This window comes from Corvus kubaryi, unplaced genomic scaffold (genome assembly GCF_017639235.1).
Source record: "Corvus kubaryi isolate FWS band 111438036 unplaced genomic scaffold, C.kubaryi_AGA036_p1.0 split3-37296, whole genome shotgun sequence".
In the NCBI taxonomy this organism is placed as follows: Eukaryota; Metazoa; Chordata; class Aves; order Passeriformes; family Corvidae; genus Corvus; species Corvus kubaryi.
In genome coordinates this window covers 2133907-2155500 of record NW_024582086.1, presented here as the reverse complement: position 1 = coordinate 2155500, position 21594 = coordinate 2133907, and the positions used below count along the sequence as shown (strand labels likewise).

General features: G+C 38.2%; 1 protein-coding gene across 2 annotated transcripts; it reads right to left on the bottom strand.

The window, feature by feature from the left end:
* Window positions 1–315: 315 nt before the first annotated feature.
* SMC2 (structural maintenance of chromosomes 2) lies at window positions 316–21517 on the bottom strand. 2 transcript variants are annotated; one of them, XM_042015324.1, is made up of 25 exons: window positions 21425–21517; window positions 20596–20837; window positions 19548–19697; window positions 18835–18957; window positions 17872–17910; window positions 17577–17687; window positions 17349–17393; window positions 16603–16836; window positions 15813–15962; window positions 14922–15155; window positions 13911–14070; window positions 11887–12004; window positions 11067–11205; window positions 10700–10819; window positions 10156–10360; window positions 9433–9568; window positions 8321–8445; window positions 7277–7470; window positions 6843–6986; window positions 6403–6597; window positions 5640–5840; window positions 4703–4819; window positions 3278–3438; window positions 1929–2076; window positions 316–995 (listed from the first exon to the last, which is right to left on the bottom strand). In XM_042015324.1, the coding sequence occupies exons 2-25, from the start codon at window positions 20761–20763 to the stop codon at window positions 831–833; spliced, it is 3582 nt and encodes a 1193-aa protein (XP_041871258.1). In that variant the 5' UTR covers window positions 20764–20837; window positions 21425–21517; the 3' UTR covers window positions 316–830. The 2 variants fall into 2 exon arrangements, with proteins under 2 accessions (XP_041871258.1, XP_041871257.1); XM_042015323.1 differs by having other exon boundaries at window positions 20596–20801; window positions 21425–21492.
* Between the last annotated feature and the right edge of the window lie 77 nt (window positions 21518–21594).

The window sequence follows — 21594 nt, the reverse complement described above, 5'->3', positions numbered from 1 at the left end:
AGAGGAGAGCACACAAACACAAACCTCACAGATGCTGGCTGGCCACCAGGTGGCTGAAGCATCATCTGGCAAGAGAAATGCTGTCTGTATACCCACTGTACACAGACCAGGCATAGGTCCTGTGCTGTGGTGAGCAGAGACCTGCTCTGCAGTGCTGTGACAAAGTTGGGTTTCTGTGGTTTGGGTATGAGCCCCACAGACATGTCATTTCTGGCCAGTGAAAGCAGCAGGATACATTCCAGTAAGTTCAAAATTGAGAAAGGGTTTAATTCTGAGTAGGCGCTATTCAGTGAAAAATAACAAGCACACACATCAGCAGGTAATGTACTTATATTTAATAGCAACAAGTCAGGAAATTGTAAAAATAGCTTGGAAGTTAGTTGTTGATGATTGCTTTGCTCCTTAATAAAAAACTACATACCAACAACAATTGGTATGACACTGTTCTCTGGGATTTGACAACAGGCAAGGAAGATTGTTACTACACTTTACAACAGGTCTTCTGAATGCTGTAGAACACTGGTAGCTGAATCAGATTTTCCTCATTAATTAAAAAGCTTTGTAAACTTAAAGCTACTACTTATATACATTTATCTGTAAATGCTTATGGATTTACAGGCATTACAGCACACCAAGAGGATTGAAATTGTCCAGCTTACTTAATAGAACAGACTTTTTCCTATGCATTTCAGTTCTTAATAAGATGCAGATATGAACTAATAGCTAAAACATTAAAAGACATTTTAAAAAATTTAAAAAGCAACGGGGAACACTTAAGAAGGTGCTACTGCACATCAAGGACCACTGCTTCCCAGCTCTGCAGGTCCTCTTCACTCTTTTGTACGTTTTTTCTCGGCTTTCTTGTGGGCAGGCTCTTTTTTCCTGTTTTGAATCTGAGTGTATCTTGTAATGGTGGATATACCATCCACAAACCTGGTCTTGTAGAGGACATTTGCATTGTTGAACATTCCATCCTTCAGGGACACCACAATAAACTAAAACAAACCAGAAACACTTAAATGTTGCTACCCAAATAAAGACTTTAAACAACACTAGAAAAGGCTTCCAAAGAGAGGACTTCTTTTCCTTCATTTGGCTAATACCTCAGTAATAATTCTTAAAATACTCTAACTAAGGCCCAAGAGAATGTGCTACACGGGTCAACGTACACCCAAACACCACACTGTTTCTGCAGCTAATGACACTTCTGTCCATATCCCATCACCTGGCCTGGGATACAGCCCACAATGCAGGATCCCTGTTCATGGTGGAAGGAAACACTGGGAAAAAACAGTGCCACTAATTATGAAAGAATGCGGGATCTTAGCTAGTCAAAAGACACTACTCCATTTTACAATACTGGTAACAAATGTTCCCCTTCTCACTCTCATAATTTGGAATGGTCATGTCCTATTTGTCTCCATCAAATAGAGACAGGTACTGCCTTTTTTTCATGTACAGGTCACAATGATACAGAGATTCTTTCCAGTAGTGCCTGACTTATTTCAATAGGGTCAACATGGAATATTTTTAACCTCAGGTTAAAGAACTCTAGGAAAAAAGAATTCAGGAAAGAAGTCATGCCTGAGAATGAAGTCATGCCTGAAATTGAGCATACCACAGATACTCCTCCCTATTGCTCCCTTTTAACCAGTGCAGCAACAACATTTAAGTTTCACCATTGTCCTATCATCAGTCTAGCTTTCAATTGAAGTAACTCAGAAATATAACACACATCCCTAGAATAAAAGACGTAAACAGCTCAGAGTCCTCAGTGCCATACTGCCTTTGGAAATAACAGATGGATCTCTGAGCAATCTGGTCTGGTGGAAGGTGTCTCTGCCGATGGCAGAGAATTGAACTGGGTGATTTTTAAGGTTTCATCCAACCCAAACCCTTTTATTACCTCAATAATTTCAAGATCATACCTGGGAGTGTCTGAAATGAGTTTGAAGCATCTGCCCAATATTCTGGGTATGAGAGAGATCAAGGGCTGCATCCACTTCATCCAAGATGTAAACTGGGGCAGGCCTGAAGAGGAGCATGGCTAATATCAAGGATAAGGCCACCAATGATCTAGTATGGAGACAAGAAAGTTATGATTTAGTCTCATCTGAAAGGCTTTGGCTTTTGAAAGCAATTGTTTGATAGGCAACAAAGGTGGTAAAGGGTCTGGAGCACAAGTCTGATGAGGGGCAGGTGCTGGGGTTGTTTAGCCTGGACAGAAGGAGGGACATTATTGCTCTCTACAACTAGCTGAAAGGAGGGTGTAGCCAGGTAGAGGTTGGCCTCTTCTCCCAGGTAACAAGAGACAGGACAAGAGGAAATGGCCTCAAGTTATGCCAGTGTAGCTTTAGATGGGATATTAGCAAAAATTTCTTCACTGAAATGGTTATCAAGCATGGAATGGGTTGCCCACAGAAGTGGTTGAGTCAGCACCCATGGAGGGATTTAGAAGACATGTAGATGTGGGGCTTAGCAACATGGTTTAATGGTGGACCTGGCACTGTTAAGTTTATGGCTGGACTCGAACTTAAGAGAGCTTTTCCAGCCTAAACAATTCTATGATTCTAAAATGCTCTCTCAAAAGCACATTACTGCTATGATTCTGAAGAAATGGAATCACAGCTTCCCATTTCAAAATGTGAAGTCTTCTGTCAGAAACAGCAAATATTACTTCTTTTTGAAAGACCAAATTAGTTGGGTGATGATATTTAAAATTATGCTCTTGCTCTATTTTCAATTCTGAGTTGTGCAATGATGTTTTTCAATGGCTGGTTCTTGAAGTATTCTGTCCTTAGAAAGTTCTGTATCTCTGTCTCACCTCTTCCCAAATTCTGTTTCTGCTTTTCAGTTTGTTAAGGTTTTTTTCCTTAGAAGTTGCAAAGAAGCACACGCTCTACACAGTAGACACTGGACAAGAAAACTCTTGCCATGGAACTATTTTTATACTGGGAAATACTTGTCTATATAGATTTTTGTGGTTACAACTCAAGGAGAGGACCATTTAATTCAACATTATGTCTACAGTTAAAGGTGGTTTTCTCACCAAAAAATTCATTTTTTTTGCCACTTCTGTGTGGAGTAAAATCTAAATAAAGCATTGTTCTAAGTCAGAATGCATTAATAGTGCTTCCAATATTGAGTCCATTTGGAAGAAGGCAGAGTCCCTGACTTGACAAGGAAAAGATTAATTGTTTGCTTTTCAGAACTTTAATTAGTTAAGACATATCAACTACATAAACAATGACAATGGAAAACAAATGAATTCACCAACCTTTGTCCTCCACTAAGTTCTGTTAAGTTTTCCTTCCATGTGTTTCCTAAGGCAACTCTGAACTCCATACCAACCAAGACATTGTTAGCTTTAGAGGCTGCCAGCATAGCTCTGGCTCCAGGTAGGAGTGTTGAGAAAATGGAACCAAAGTCTTCATTCACCTAGAAGTCAGACCACAAAAGATGTATGAATGTGCTTTGGATCAAGAGCACAAAGAGTGGAAAACTTAGTGGCGAGCAGCACGACACTCGAGACATCTTGCACAGTTCAACACCGTGACTTCCATGTGACACACAAGGACAGTGAGAAACCAGCAGCTTTTATTTTTCTGTACTGAAGAGAGAAGCAACACCAAAGGATATATGACACCTCATACAAAGCATTTTAGAAGGATCAAATGAAAGTTGTATTGGAAGGCTTCTTTATGCTATCAGCCAGGGAAACGGGTATGCCCTCAGATTTATTAACTGGTGAATTGTGATTTCTCCTAATTAATGGACTACTAAAAGTACAAAGCACCATGTAAGAGATACACGTTGGCATCCTCCCCACTCTTTTTCTTCCCAGGTTTACTTAAGCAATGTCCAGGTATGGGATGAGATGCAACTTTATAACTGCGGATTAAAATTTCCTAGGTTTAGGAATTTATCTGAAAACACACTTATTCCACCATGCGTGATGCTTTTGAATTACAGCTCACTAATTTCTGCCAAACATGATTTTTACAATGAAAAGGTACCATTTTGTCAGTGATATCCTAAGTACAGGCAGGATAATTAATAATTAAATGGATACTTCATTTATGTGCAATTTAATCTTTGTTAAAATCAATTTTCTCAAAGGCCAAAAAGTACAAGTTCTGCTGGTACAGCAGAAAAGAAATTGTCAAAAGATTTCCATGTAAAAAGGGATAATTTTATATTTTTGTTATAATTCTTTATATGAGACAACTGGTAAAAAGGCAGAGTGCCTAGGTAACAGAAACATAAATCAGACATTGCTCTACCCCAATATTATGTATCCTGACAGTAACAGGAGCAGTACCCCAGGTCCACAGCCCTGCACTGTAGAGGGCTACACAGAACCAGAAAATTTTAGCTCTGGTAAGATACTGGTTTAAGAAAAAACCAAAAATATAACCTGACTGTATTTCAATGTACCTTAACCTTCATGAAATTTTTGTGGGCACTAAAAGGGAATGGGAAAGTAGTTTTGCAGGTTTAACTGGACCTTTACAATTCTCAGAGAATTCATGTCTTATTCTCAAAAGTGGGAATATACAGGAGAGATAAAGTGGTTATTTTTAAACATAGGTCAGGGATATTAGTTCTGAAAACAGACGGTTTTTTTTAAATATGCAAAACAGTAATCTAAGATAAATCTGATCTTCTACTAAAACATGAAGATAAATTTCAAGTGTCATACCTTCTTCCAAGCAATATCTAAAGCTGCTTTTTTCTTCTGGTCAAGCTCTTCAATAACTGCAAGAATTTTTGTCTTGTCATTCTCTACAATTCTTTTTTTCTTCGTTAAGTCATTGTACTGGTGCAATGAGAAGAAAAGATTGATTTCAATGAACTTTGTGCTCAAATGCATTTTGTGCTAATCTTACAGCTTCACTGTGTCATAGTGTAGCTATGAGATAGTCATTAACCACAAGATTAAAAGCCAGTGCATTCATTTAGCTGCATGAAGGACGTACATTTTGGGATTATTTGCTAATTAAAGCAACAGAATTTTCAAAAATCAGCAAAGAGGAAAGACAACACTGCTCTGAAAGTTGCACTTCCAAGTTAATCATGTTTCATTTGCTTTTCTGTAGAAGAAAGGATGCTTCTGCAGGCTGATAGGAGAAAACAGCACTAGAACAGTTGAAGGGTAAAATCAGTGGGCAGTTTTGAGACAATACTGGAATAGCATGAAGATACAGATTAATTCAAGACAACCCTGCTACACCATCAAGCTGTCATGCTTGAAGATGAATATTATTTTGGTCTGCAACTTTTAATACAGTATATAGTTCTCAGATACTCTAATGGATGCCACAAAGCTTGCTAATGCTTCAATTTAGGATAGACTGGAGTAGGAAGGAATAAAGTAGTATTTTTCACCATCCAAAGTCAACATTATGAGTAACTTAGAAACCTGGTGTGCCAATGAAGGGTTCAAAGATGTAAGATTAGTATGAAACAACCAGCAAAAGATTTCCTGCTATCTCATGAAGGTTTAGTTTCATTTTTGGTGTACTGAGAAATAGAGCATATGAAAACATAAAGCTACATTATATATATATCTGTATATATTGTATATACCATATGACCCACTTGCCCAATCTTTATAGGCTAAAGCACAGAATGCTTACCCTCTCCTCTACGTCAGAAAGCATGTTCATAGCTCTCGTGTTCACATTCCTTTCCAACCTCTCTTTATGCTCCTGCAATTTCTGCAGCTTCTGACTTGCTTCTTTAGGATTGCTACTTTTGAAATCATAGCGTGTGTTTGGCTGGCCAAAGTGTGCTTTATCTGAAGCGATCCACTGGTGTTCTTTCAGCATTTTGGCCACCTGGAGGCAAAAAGATATATTGAGGCTTTTTCCTCACACTTCTCAAATGTGAACTAAAATTTAAAGAAAAAAACAAACCAGGAAAAGCCTCCCACCTACATTCTGAGATTACCACATTAATTCTTCTACCCCAATGCAGCACAGGTACGTATCTTTACAATGCTTTGTGTGCTTTCCTTGACTGTGGGCGAACCAAGAATTTAAGGTAGCTTTCACATATATCTCATTTACTTACTTGAAACTCTATTTTTCTACATCTGAACTATACCAATGTCACTGCATCTAACTAATTACCTTCTTTAATTAGTTATCTAATTTGTCCATACAGTCGGAGTGTTCTTACCAATCACTTTCTTCTGTGATCTACCCTCTGTTACACCATACAGATAAGCTCTTTTACAATGTACAATTTCCACTCCCTCTTCCTCAGATAAAACTTTTCACATTGAGAGCTGCAAATATGACAGTGCTTAGGGGAAAAAGGGCTCTTTCCTTTGCCTGTGGCAAGGGAAATAACCATTCTTGGTCACAAGATATGAAGAAAAGCACACTTTTGAAATACCTTGGCAGCAGCATCAGCAGCATCTTGTTGACATTTGGTGATGCTGTGTTCTAATTCTTTAACCTTAAGCTGTAATTCATTTTTTTTTTCTCTGTATTTTACCATCTCTGCAGATTTGTCTTTAATTGCATTATCATGTAATGCAATTACTTCCTTTTGCTTGGCAAGCTCCTTCTGTGATGTCTCTACAGATTCCTGAAAAAGCAAATCAGCAGACATTTATTGGCCTCCTTTACAAAGCTGGCATTAGAACCTTATTAGAACCGACACAGCAAGGAGAAAAAATTCACATGTGAAATTTTGAAGCAAAAAAGTAACTACCTCAGCTAAATGATTGTGGTAAGCAAGTCAGAGAAAAAAATGCACATTATAATGTGAGGTTCAGAGGATCACACACAGTAACATCAAAACGGATAATGAAACACAGTATTCACTTTTACCTCTGTCTTAGCCACTTCAGCCAGCATAGCATCAACTTGCTCCTGGTAGGATTTGATTGCTTCCTCTGCAGCTGCTATCTGTTGTTTATAGGAGGCCTGTTCTTGTCTCAGCTCTTCAAGTTCCAGAACTAAAGCTTTGACTTCCTAGAGAGATGTTTTCCAATTTATTAGTTATATTTAAATGGAAAGAATTAAGATTCGGTTTGATGTAGTAAATGCTGTAGAAGATTAACAGTAGCCGTTCTTGAGCAAGGGTGCAATCTCACAAAAACAAAGAAACAGAAAAAACCTCAGACAGTGCCTATGTCAGTGACTATACGGTAATACATTAAGCCCAAAAACTGAGAGCATCAAAACCTCAGGAGAATCAAACTTCCTGATTTTTGCAGCCACTTTTCACACTGAGAAAACTGCCAACAGAGGTGAAGTTTTACCTGCTGCATATCTTTTATTTTTTTGCTTGAAGCATCTGCCTTTTTCTTGGCATCATTTAGCTTCTGCTCCGCATTTTTTCGTTCTTTTAGATATTCCGCTTCTGCATTTTTAATTTTATTCTCTAATTCCTTGTATTTTTCTTCTGCTTTCTTTTTGCTCTCTTCCGTTTTGTTTAATGTCTCTTCACACTCCACTGAATCAAGAAGTAGAATACTGAGATGGGGCACTGTTGTCATCTTTAAACTTACATCTTAAACACCAACTAACTCTCTCTTTGCCTCCAATTGAAAAAAAGTGGTTGAACACTCAGTAATTGCTGAAGCCAGATACTTTAATGATTACTCTAAGACACTGTGCCATTGCTACCAATGATTGGTAGGGACCAAAGAGACAACCAGCCATTATGGAAATATGACCTTTTTTTTGACAGAGGGAAAAATATGGCAAGTCTCAGGATCAGTAAGTAATTAATCAGATGGCTACCTAACAAGATATCACCTTATCCCTAGAATACTATGCCTAGATATGTATCATGTCTGTGATTTTTTTTTTTAAGATATTTTACTTGTTGCTGCATTTTGGGCATTTTTGTCTTTCCTTAGCTATATGAAACACAACTTCTTTTCAATGCTTTCTTGTCATGAAAACTACATTACTAACCTTAAATATCTACAGAACAGATGGCTTGAAAAAAATCAAGGATTACAGAAATATGGGATTAAATCCATTTTTAAACTTCCCTGCAAAGACACATTTTCCTTTATTATAAAGTATTAATTATTTTTAAATGGAATATAACATTTATATAGGTTATATAGGAGTATAACCTTTACAGTAAGAGAATGACCAACTGTAAGCGAATCACCTCTATGCAAGTATACTATGATTCTGCATTTGTTACATGTTCCAAAATACAAAGCTAGTATTTCCAAAGTGAAAAGTATTTCTTTCTTAAATAAAGATTCTGTTACTCAAACAGCCTGATATCCATCTCATTCTCAGCAATTAGTTTTCAGTTAAAAGACTAAGAACACATTTGTCACCAATGGTTTTCTTCAGGGCAAGCAGCTCTTCTTCTTGTTTGTGGTAAGCACTTTGATCAAGCTGCTGCTTCAACAGCTCTGCTCCCTCAGACGTCATCTCCCATTGCTGCTTCAGATACTGGTACCTTTGGAGAGAGTAGTGACACACACTGCTATATGGAAGGGTACCCAGCATCTCACTTTCAAAGCTGAAGTAAGTAGCTAAATATCTGTATTCCATTTCTTATGTGAGATACAGTGACGACTGTAGGGCAAATAAGCTCAAATGAATCAAAATCTGATAGAATTGCTTTGATAATAATTGTGAGGTTTGTAGGCATGTAAATTATTATATATGCAGCTCCTGCCATTTAGCCCTGATCTGCCACATTAAAAACAAACGTAACACATGGAATTTGGCAACAATTTAGAGATCACCTTCTTTTTCCAACCAGCAGTATGACAGATGTTAAGCTGAAGAATTAAAGAAAAGATATCTAAAAGCAAAAGTTCCTTCCTCCTCTTGGCTGTATTTCTGGAAGTCTACTGCAGCTCAAAACAACTTGAAAAAATGAATCCAGCTGGTAGATAGCCTGTTATGCAACACTACCTCCTTATGGCATTTTTGCAGAACTGACTGAACATATTTTTCTATTTCATCTTTTAATACGGTATTCAGTAATTGAGTAGCTGAAAATCAAATAAACTTAAAATTATTTAAGTCCTTACAGCAGTATCACTCAGATACTCGTTTTTATGATCTTTTTATTTTCTTGCAAGAAAAATAAGACTGACCACAAATTGGAATTCTGTACAGATGTTAAAGATATGTCTGGAACAGACCCATTCTCCAACAGACTTCATGAAACTTCAACCAATTTAAAGCAGACATCAATGTGTACCCTTTTTTTTCCTGTATTATCCAAAACAAAGGTTTTTTTGGTGTTACCTAAAAACTGAATGTGCTTTTTGATTGAACTTACCAATCATATTGGGAGGAGAGGGAGGAAGGGAATTATCTTCTGCATATTACACTTGCAAAAGGCCCTATGGCCTCTCAAAACAACTCGTTATATTAAATTTACTAAGTCACATTAAGAGAGATTATACACATTTTATAGTGGAAACCTTACTTATCAGCAACCGTCATCAAGCTTGCCAACTCCTTCTCTACAGCTGCAAGTTCAGATTCCTTCTTCTTGAGTTCTATTTCAACATCTTTCATTTCTTGGAATTTAGACAATATTGGTGCAGCTTGTGAGGATGCACCTGTTAAATGAAAAAAAAATAAAAACCCAGGCTAATTGGAATTAGACCAGTGGATTCACCATTGGTAATTGCAAATTCTAAACATTAATAATGACTCGGGTTGATGATTTATTTTAGTTGAGAAACAGATAAGGCAGGTAGGCTAAAGTCAGAGTTCTCAGTGGACAAAGACTACCTTCTCTCTTACAGAACTTAGTTCTGCAGGCTTTGAACACTACACATGCATGTCTTGAGCAAACAACTAACTTTTCAGAATTTATGAAATTATTGCAAATCAATGATGAATTACTTCAAAAAGTGCTCAAATTCTAAGCACTTCTGCTTCCAACAGGATTATACAGTCAAATAAGATTTAAGTATTTAAAAATCTAAATTACTTTATGCAAAGTTTGTCATTAATTTTTTCTTAAACTAATTAATACTATTTCAGCTGAAGACAATTTTAGCTCAAACAGATTATTCCCGGTATGTGTCTAAACAAAAAGGTCACTGTTCATTTTTATAAAAAGTATGCAAGAGCCCTAAACACATCAACAGACACACAACATTGTTGTTAGTATTATTATATGAGTAGAACCAGCAATTGCCTCCATGCAGAGTTCCCTGGGGATCAAACACATCTCCATCAAGAGTAACACTTCTCGTCATTATCCTTTTGTCAAAAGTCACTTTCTTAGCATTATCCATATTGTTGCAGACCAGTGTTGTTCCAAAGACATATTCCATTGCTTTCTGCAGTTCAGATTCATATACAATTAGGGAAACGGCTAAATGCAAGTTAGCACGGCCAGCCTAGAAATCAAATGAAATGCAATTAATATACCTTAACTTATAAGAAGTTTCAAATCTTTCAGATCCTTTCAATCAGTGATTTCTGTCTTTTGTTGATAAAATCTCTTTCTAAAAGTATCATTACATTTTAAAACTATTTCAGTTATAAGTGGAATAATTAATACCCACTTAAACCTCATGTAACTGAAAGGATACAAAGGAAAACAAAATCAATATACCCTCAAACCTTGTAGAAATTCATATTAGTAAAACCATTAAGAATCCCAAGTTTTTAGTACAGAAATAAATTGAAAATGGGACAGAAGAAATAAAGTGTAAAGAGTGTATTTTTTTACATACCAAGCTTTGGGCCAACTTGACCGTGTCTTCTTGAACACACCTGGCTGAAATTTTGTTCAATGGAATGATGGTGCATCGATGCTGTAGTTCACCCTTTTCTAAAAGCTTTTTGCCAGTAACCTCAAATGAAAAATAGTTACAAAGCACACCTGAGTACACAAGGGGTTTTGTAAAGTGAGGCAATAGGGCACTGGAAGAAGAACACACTGCTGCCACCAACTATGCAAGACTTCCTTGACCCAATTTAAACATGTACATGTGTCCAAACCCCTCTCAAGCATTCAGTAACAAGGCACATGCTTGCCAACCCCAAATCATACAATCACATCTCAAAATTCAGAGTTCTGTACTAAAGCAATAAACTTACCTCTGTGTCCACAATAATGTTGTAGAGTTTCCCTCCAGCCACTGCTTCCAGGGCTTTGGCATTGGATGGATCTTTCACAGTGAAAAGAGATGCAACAGGGCCTTTCACATGGTTTAGATTCCAATCTTTTTCTGGATGTCTTAAAATAAATATAAATTATGACAATGAATCATGTTTGGTTTTCTCCCACACATCTTAAAAAAATTTATATTTAAAACTCATTATGCTTATTATTCTGGTATAAGCAATTCTAAATTCTATCAGAAAGAGAACCCCACGCAAAAAATGGTTAAATTGAATACTTCACAGCAAAAGACTTGCCAATAAAGAGTCAGTTATATAGTCATTAAAATAATGCAATTCCTGATTTATTCACCCAATTTTCAATTGATTTTTCCAATGGGTTCTGTTATTACCACAGCTATAAGAATATGTTCAGCCTGTAACACAAACAGTTAAACCTGGGGGTAGAGATACTTGACTGGAGTTGACCTCCAAAGAGCAAGTCTACTCGTCACAGGCAGGAAACAATGATTACACATTTTTGCAGTTTAGACCTTTGGATTCTATGGCTTTAGGTACTGAAGTTATGACTTGAAAATGCCATCAGACAAAACTTAAATTCTAGTGACTTTGATAAGACTGTAACATTTCCTGACTTTCCCCACCACCTTCCCCCTTCACTTTGCAGCACAGGTAAGACAGTCATTAGAGACTGGCACTAAAAGGAAAGCAAGAGCTAAGACATTGGTGGAATTATCTGGTAAAAGGCCCCCAAAAGCCCTTTCAAACCTCTTTCAAGATCATGCTGAGATCTTACTTGTATGTAAAATGTAGATAAGGGAACTTTGCCATTAAACTTTCGCTCAGTTCTCTCAGCCGACTGATATCAGAAATCAATGCCTTCTTTTTTGCTAGGAGGGCTTCTCCTTTCTCTTCTTCGGAGTTGAACAAAAGTAGTAGACATATAACCAGAGCAGAGAAATCCGTTAGCTTAAAAATTGGTATTCTACACTGTTTATCTACATATACGTAGAGAATACTTACTTAGAAGACTTCCTAAAATTCTTTGTAAATTTTCAGACTAAAAAAATTCATACCATCATGACACCAAACATGCAAAGAGAAAGTTCAAAGTGTCATATTCTTCCCTAAAGGTTACTTGGAATTTCAACAGTTTTGTGTAGTGTCTGAAACAAATGTTACCTGGCATGAGAAACAAACTCTAAGAAGTGTTTTAGGTACAGAAAACCAGTAAGCAATAGGGATGTTGGTCCCTTTTCCCATTAAATTTTACCTGGAATTTAATTGTGCCATCAAACTTCAAAACATTTGGCCCAAACAAAGTTTATAAAATCAAATTATTTTAAGCTGCTTTCTGTGGAAGTTTAAGAGCTTGTGGAGCCTAGATCAGGGAAATTTCTTTATGAGTGAAAGCAGCATACTTGATTTTTCACATCCCTCTTGCACTGGGGTCTGGGTGAGATGGAGTTAACATCCCCCACAGCAGCCCTCATAGTGCTGTTCTTTGTGTTTCTACTAGAAAGGCATAGATGTAACACAGTTTTGGCTACTGCTAAGCATGCTGGGACAGCATCAAGGGTGTCCCTCCAGCTCCTCTTCCAAAAGCCAGTAGGCTGTGGGTGGGCAATAGAGTGGGAGGGGACATAGCCAGGATATGGGGTCCAAGGGATATTCCACACTATTACGAAGGTGTACTCATTAGTAAAAGCTATGGGAAAGGACGAGAGGAGGGAGCATCCATTATTAAGGCCTTTGTCTTCCAAAACAGCCTTTAGGCATATACTGAGGTCCTACTTCACAGGAAGGAGTTGAACATTGCCTCCTAATTCCTGATGGGAAGCAGAGCATAATATTTTTGTTTTCCTTTGCTTCTGCATCCTCCAGCCAGCTCCAAGACAGACCTGCCACTGGTCAAGGCCAAGACCATCACTGATGGTGGTGAAGCCTCTGGGATAACGTATTACAGAAGGGGAAATAAAAGCCAAACCTATCTGCAGTGGCCAGAAAGATGAGTGACAATATGTGAGGGGAACAGCCCTGAAGACACCAAGGCCAGTGAAGGAGAGGCAGGAGGTGCTCCAGGCACTGGAGCCGAGATTCCCCTGCAGTCCATGGTGCAGACCATGGTGAGGTAGGTGTGCCCTGCAACCCACGGAAGTACACAGTGTAGTAGATATCCACCTGCAGCCTGTGGAAGCCCAGACTGGAGCAGAGTCCTGTCAGAGCCTTTAGACCCATGGACAGAGGAGCAGGTTTGCTGGCAGGATGTGTGACCCCCCACAGGGGACCCGCACTGGAGTAGCCTGTTCCTAAGGGACTGCACCCCATGCTGGAGCAGTTTGTGAAGAACTGCAGGCCATGAGAAGGATTCACATTGGAGAAGTCCATGAAGGACTGCTTCCCTTGGGAGGAGCCCTATGGTGGAGCAGGGGAAGGGTGCAAGTCCTGCCCCTGAGGAGGAAGGAGTGGCAGAGACAACATGTGAGGAACTGACTGCAGACCCCATTCCCTGTTCCCTGGCACTACTCACAGAGAGGAGGTACAGAAGATCAGGAACGAAATAGAGCCTGGGAAATTACATTAAATTGATTTCCCCAAGTTATGTCTATTTTGCCTATGGCAGTAATTGCCAAGTGATCTCTCCCTGTCCTTGTCTCAACACACGAGCTTTTGCCATGTATGGTCTCCTCTGTCTAGTTGAGAAGGGGTGTGGCAGAATGGCTTTGGTGGACACCTGGCATCCAGTCAGGGTCAACTCATGATACTTTTATACTCCTTTTTATACTGCCCCAACATTACGCATCAGAAGTCTGTACAGACCTGAATAGTTCAGCTCCTTTATTTTGTTCTCTAGGCTTATTTTCATTTTTTCAACATCTTCCAATGCTTTTCGGTATTTATTGTAGCCTTCGTCCACCTTTTTAACTTCATCTTCTTTTGTCTTTAATTCTTTTTGTGCATAATTCAACTTCATTTGAGCCTGTAAGGAGCAAGCAAATATGGAACCAGAGCTTCAAAGACAGTCTTGCAGGTGCAAATTTAGAACACTTGCACTATCAAGCTGCCCATGTAATTTATAAAATTTTCCACTAGTTGCAGATATGACAAAAAGCAGCCTTGGCTTTTGAAAATAATGGCACAGGTCATCTGGAAACAAAAACATAGATCTTGTATTTAACGATGGTAACATATTAGAACATGAACAGAGTCTGAGAAGAAACAAAGTAAAATAAGGTGGGATACAGCTACTGTTTTACTTAATGGAGACGAATTTCTCCTTAAGTGAGACAAGGAAAAGTGAACTTTGAAAATTTAAACTCCACTCTCAGAGCCACCCCAGCAGAGGTTTTCTATCTTAAGACAAAACAAGTGTCATCTCTTTCAGTTGTGTGATGAGCATACAATTTAACTAAGGAGAAAACAGCTTCTTCTAAACTCTCCATTTCACAGCCTCAGGCATCTTTATTTTGATTCCATTAAGTTTTACTGTAGAAATCTCTTAGTTTGATTGTGTATCGCGGACAACAGTCTTAATTTTTTCCTATTCAGTACTATTGATCATTTGAGTACAGTGAGTCCTTCTTTGTATCTCAAATGCCACTTTCTAATACTTCCTCACAGCAATGCTAAAGCATTTTTCTGTGCAAGGATATTTTGTTTGTATTTTATCAAAAAGTTAGCTTAATGCGTATGCCAAAATGTAAAATATCTTGCACAGATATTCTGCACCTCTTTTCATTGATCTTTCAAGCATGCATTTGTCAACTGGTTTTCAGATAATTTTCAAAAGCATGAAGGCAGGTCTGAGACAGGCTGAGCTTTTCTCCTTACCTGTTTAGCCTCTGTTACTGCTTTGCCAATTTCATTTTTGCAGATCATCATCTGTCCTGAAAGAGTAGCTTCTTCACCATCCTTATTGCTGGACAGGCCAGCAGACACAGCATTAAAATGCTGTTGCGCTGCAGCTAAAGCACGTGCATCTTTTTCACATTCTTCTTCTGAAATGTTTAGTTTTTTCTCTAAATTCTTTACCTCATTCTCCTTTGACACTAATGCTTTAGAATCCTTCAGCAAAACAAAGAACAAAAAAATAAATAAAAAAACTAAAAGGGAACCTGAGTCCATTACCTCGAAATTCATTTTGTTTAGGTGAGGAGCAACAAGTAGTTTCATCAACTACATTTCTATGACCCTTTGTCAGATTTTGTGATCTTGCAATATGTCTTTGCATGTTTTCAAATGTGTTACTTGCCCCTGAGCGTACTGAATATCTACAGACAGATGAAATACAGGAAGCGGTAACAACTGCCCAAGAACTAGGAGAATTATCTCTCTCTTCCCAATAATTAAAAAGCGATCCTCTTGCATAAAAAATACCGTCAAAAATATTCAAGGCAGAGATTTGTCATTTAATTTTAAGAGTAACATACATCCAGAAAGCATAATAGTTTGAAGCTATAGGGATCTCTGCTGAGCTTAACAGAAAATTTGGAACCATGAAGAATTGCACTTTATTTGTATTTACATCATGTGTGTTTCTAAAGGGAACCTACTACCTATGCCATACAAATTAAACAGTGCCCTTAACATTTGTCTCTGCTTTCCTGATGTAATTCTTGCCAATCATAGGATTCTTCATACCGTAACAGGAAAGAAAAACCAGCTGTTCCCACAATCTGAATTAATTTAGTATGTAAAGAAAATTATATACAAATATCTTACCTTCTGCATACGTGTTACCAGTTCCTTGTACTTAACCTCTTCACTTTTTAAGTTTTGCTTCTTGAGATCAAGAGCACTTTGTGCTTTTGTATTAACTCTTTGATTTTCTGAAAGAGCAGCTTCCAGTGCACGAAGTCTACCACCTACTTCCTACAATCAGTAATGAAGGCATTTTATTTTAGCCTCTGAAATCAATACAGTATTTGTAATATTTCATCTTCTGTTCACAGCTTTATGTAGAAGAAAATCTGACCAAGCAGGCAGTAGTCTCCAACACAAACAGGTCAGAACATCTCTTCCCTCTGTAATACAACCTAACTTGAAGCTACTATTGAAGAACCACATCATTCCATAAGATGGGACACTGTGGATTTAGACATCCAAAGACTCTAGGGGCCATTCAGTAGCTAGTTAAATTTATTGCCCCCAAAATTGAAGTCAATATTGTTTACTGTCAAACAAAAGCTTGCTTACTTTTCTCTTCTTTTGAGACATCAACAAAAAGGGAGAAAAAAGTCTCTGGCAAAACTTACCATTGAATGCACAGAGTGGAAACCTGAGGGCAAACAGTTTTTATGCTTCAGTTATTTTTCATTTGCATTTCAGGCAAAAAAAACCACCCTTTAAATGGATGTCTTCTAGACAATGGCCAAAACCAACAATGAACAACGCATAATCTAAACAACCCACCAGAAGAAGAAAAGGGGATACTATCTGTAAAAATAATTCCCATGTCTTAAAATTCTTTGTATTTAGGTATTCAGATGAGCACAATTCTGTTTTTACTTACCTTATCCTTTTCCTTTTCCATCTCTGCTATGTCTTCATTAAGTTGTTTTACCTTCTGTTCAATTTCAGCCATGGTTTCCTGAAACTTCTGTACATCAGACCGCATTTCCTTTAACATGTCAACAGAGGACATCTTTGTTTCTTCAGCCACAGAAAACTGATAAGCTACACAAAAGCGGCTTACATGTTCTATTTCTCGTAGTATTTTCTGGTATTCTAGATAGGATGCTCGTTCCTGAACAGACAAAAATAAAATTAAGAAAATAAACCTCTAAAATTTGATGGAAAAACAGTGCTACAGTAGACTACTATCGAAATCTTCTAAGCACCTCTGAACATCGGTATTTGAAAGTAAGAGGAAGGATCCTCCATGTTATTTAGTATACTTGGTATTAAACATTGCAGGCCTGCTCAGAAAAATCTCAGATAAATCAATACTCATATAATTGATTGCACACCAGAAATACCGCTTGACTTAGTTTTTTAAGAACTAAGACGCTTTTAAACATATTTTTATTTTGTTCTCTTGTTTTCTTCCTTCTTCCTGCATCTCTAGAATTTCCTGGAGGTCCAAAATGTCACAGTCTCTGTACATGGAAAGATGATAAAATTTCGCTCTCTTATAAGATTCTACAGAGCTTGAAAACATGAGATTGTTTTAGCCAAAACATACTGGCGCAGGGTAGTTGAAAATATTTTTTCAGTACTTGAAGGGCCTACCTTACCACCCTTCCAATTTTTCCATACCTCTTTCAGTTTCTGTAAAGTTGGACTGATCTCCTCATTTAAGACCTGAAACACATAGCAGAACATTTATATTCTGATTTTACCGAACCCTAAACTTTAAACATGTCTATGCATGTCTAGTTCCACATGCAGAAGAGAAACATTCTACAAGTCAAAATCCACATTAAACTAGTTGCTCGGTTATCTTTAACAAATATGAATGAAAGTGTATTTTTCAACATGTAGTACCATTTGAATGTTTTCCAGTTTGGATTCCTTCTTCTCTATGGTTTTCTGGACAGCTATTTTCTTGCATTCATACATCCTAGTACCAGCTGCTTCTTCAATCATAGCTAAAATCTAAAATGAAACAATGCAAAAAACTTTGATGCTTCCTCTTATGCTAGATTGGTTCAACTCAGTTGAACATCTCATCTCCCTCCAACACCTTTATTTTTGTTATCCCTCTCCCAACATATAGATTCTTATCATTCAAATCATTTCAGTAAAACTTCAGACAAAAAAACTCCCACAACTTTCTTACCTCTGGTGGCTTCATATTTAGAACTTTGGTAATTTGTCCCTGGTGACAGAAAGATAAAATAAGAACAGTGGTTGAGTACTATGCAGTAGTAAAAAGAAAAACCAAAACCCCAAACCCCCACTCACTTTTATACATTGTATTATAAGTTCAAGCACTTTTTAAATTTTTTTGCTACAAGAATAAACTAGTTTACTAAATAGTGTTGCTCTTCAAAGTTCAAATATGTCACTCTTTCAGGTAGCATGCTTGAAATGGCCCTTACATCGTATCTTAGGCTCAATCTCCACAGCACTGATTACTCCTTAAGGGAGTAATACAAATATATATTCTAGAGTCTTACTGGGTTGCTGATGTTAAATAAGCTCCTAATCATAAACCAGCTTTTTTGGTCATGTAGCTCATATGTAATAGGGAGAAACAGAATATATACAAAACTGTCCCCATATTTGCCATCCTCCTGGGACAGTTACATTTGAAACAATACATTCTGTTCTGTTTTATTATTCCTTGCAAATATTTCAAGGATTTGCCTAGTCCTTAACAGAGCCTTCTCAATTTATCATCCTTCTTTGGATAATTGTGACTTAAGAAGGTACATATCTCAGCTTCATTCAAAATACTGTCTAACATGGAACATAAAGACTAGGAAATAAAATCTGTCATTTTAGCATAATAATAAAAGCAATACCTATCTCTTAAGCAGAAAAAAAATAGAAAATAAGATGGGCACATGTTTTAGAAAAGTTTGGTAACATGAGGGCCACACGAGGTCTTGTGCTACAAGATGTGTTTTAGAGCCAAACTATGCTGGACTGGAAATATTAACTACTTACCAGACGCCTCGTTTTTATTTGGTAAGATGCTACTCTAATTAGGAAATTAAGTGTTCTTCCGCTATCTCACCTGCCTTAAATTTAGTGCAAGTCCTATTCTTTCTGGATTTTATAAAGATGCACACAATACCTGCATAATAAGGAAGTAAGGATTATTGACATTGAGTCCAACAGAACAGAAGAGATCCTGCACACGGCTGTTGGCAGCATTAACACCATTGATAAGATACTTATTTCTACCTCCAACAATAACCTGGAGAACAAAGACAAAAAAAACCACTTGGTGTTGTGAGACTATAAACTGTAATAAAGACTAAAAAATCTGAGAAAATCACATGTATTATATCTTTGCATACACATGTATGTGCATACTATGAAGAACATCAGAACACAACTTGTTTGACATTTAAAATATTTAACTAAAATATAAGAAAAATTAGTCATTGAGGACAATACTGACAAACTTTCCAAAAACTCTTCTTTAAAAAACCAACCAATTAAAAAAATCAAAAACCAAAACCCCAACTTCTTCATCAGAAAAATAAAGGTTCCTTTGGAGACCAAATTTAACACACCGTTCAGATATTAAGAAGATATGAAAGCAGAAAAAACCACAAGATAGAAAATTATACCTTGCTTTATGCACATTTCTAGCTAGCACACTGGATCTACTCCTACAGTAGCTAACTAACTACACTGTGGGGGCAATGTAGAAGCCTTGCCTCTACTGCAGAAACTCAAGGACTTCAAAAATTACCCTTTTTTCCCTTGACCACTCTGTTGAGCATGGTAAAAATGTATATATATATAGGTTATTAAAAAATACAGATGTTAAAGACTCACCTGCCTAGTCACAGTGATCTCATCATTAGCTTCAAATCCCAGGGGACTTCGACTCTTGTCCGAATTATCAAAGTTAATAGATACGGTTGCCTTTGTAATTCCAGCTTGCCCATTCTTATAAACTAGGTCTTGCAAGTTGGAAGCTCGCACCTAAATCCAGGGAACAGATATATACCTTTTTGAAAGTAATTAATTTCACATTTTCATTGTACTACTGTAGGTTTTGGAGAAATTAATGAAAAAAATGAAGGTCTAGCTGTATATTTAAGAATCCATGTGAACTGACACATGGGAGCTTCAAGGCACTATCATTGTAAAACCACTAGCCGTGTGTACCAATCTAGTTTTAGTTTATCCAGCTAATTGTTTCTGCATGGGGCTCCAGACAAACACTGCATACGTGTTTAAAAAAAGCCAGCCACCAGTAAATTTATTTAACAGACATTTATTTTTCACAATGCAGTTCACAGGGAAATGATTCAGAAAGTGTTCCTTGGGGGTCTGCTGGCTTTGTCTAAAACTGGGGGGAGGTAGGGATGGGAAAGAAAGGAAATCAAAAAATCACCTTCAGACAGATTAAAACTGGTGTCAGAGCACACAGTTTTTTATGAGAATAAAGCAGATATATTATCTCTTAAATAGCAGGCATTGCATGAAAACCACTTTTTAAATTTTTTATGATGAACCAGATAGCCAGATTTCAAGACCCAATCAAGAACTGAAAACATTTATTACAAGTAAGTAAATTAGTACCTTTAGATGGAAAAGACCTTCGGTTTGAAGTTACCTTTTAAGTGGTTATTTTTAGTCTATTGTTTTAAGCCACATACTTTTTATAACTGTGGTATAAGGATGAAGTTGTAACTCAACCTTAATGTAAGCATGAACAACAATGACAGAGACCCAGATTTATGCAACGAAATATCCAAATAGTAAAACTGTTTGTTTCAAAGAAGCACCACTTCAGGACTTCCGTGGGAGGTTACTCACTAGAGCAACATGAAACGTTGCTGGCAGAAGACCTTTCTTAAATGTCCCGTCTCTTTACCTGTGACAGATTGCTGATTCCCAGCACGAAACAAATGGAGTCCAAGACATTGGATTTGCCACTACCATTCAAGCCAGTAATGGCATTGAATAACGGGTCAAAGTCTTTAATTTCTGTCCTCTGAGCATAGGATTTAAAACCTTCAAGAACAATAGACTTGATGTACATCTTCTCACTCTTCCTAAGGGACCAGGCAAAGTATTCCTCTGAGAAGCAGTAAGAAAGGTATCTGGATTGTAATCCTACATATTTCAGAGTAAAGAAAAAAGAATAAGCCAATGAATCACACTGCCAAACAAACAACTAGACGTGTGAGAAAATCGAAAGAACGTGTGTCTTTTACAACAAAAATATAATGCATTTATAAACGAAAAAAGCCAAGTAGACGACAGATCCAGGCAGCATCCCAACAATAACCTGTACTTCAGCATTTCTAAGCGACGTGCCTTTACACAAAGCTTATCGCGACACGTGGGTACAGTCTCATGGAAAACCACGGTTTGTCGCCAAGCGGGCCTCCAGCGAAGGCAAGAAAAGGCCCGGTGTTTCAGGACACCGCAGAGCCTGCCTTTCCCGCTTGCGGGAATGCTATACCCGTTCGGCCACACCGCCCGCGAGGGGCAAATCCCAGGTAAGCGGCAGCCTCAGCTGAGGCACCGCGAACAAGGGCCCATCACAGCCCCACCTCCGACCCTGCCGCCTTCATCGCGCTGCCCCCGCGGCCCTGCCAGTGACCCTGCTCCAGCGAGCCCTCCCTACCGGCTCTGATGCCAAATCGGCCGCGGGCAGCCCCGCCTCCCTCCCCGGTCCCGGTGCCTTGCTCGCTCACCCCTGTCCGGTGCCGCTCCCCGCCGCCGGCGCCCCGCTCGCCCAGCCCTGGCCGGCACCGCTCCCGCCGCCCGCCAGGATCGAATTTTGGCGCCAAGCGCCGCAGCCGTTAGGGGCGGTGCCTGAGGGCGGCCCCCCCCGCGCTGCCTGCCCGGCCCGCCCTGCCCTCCC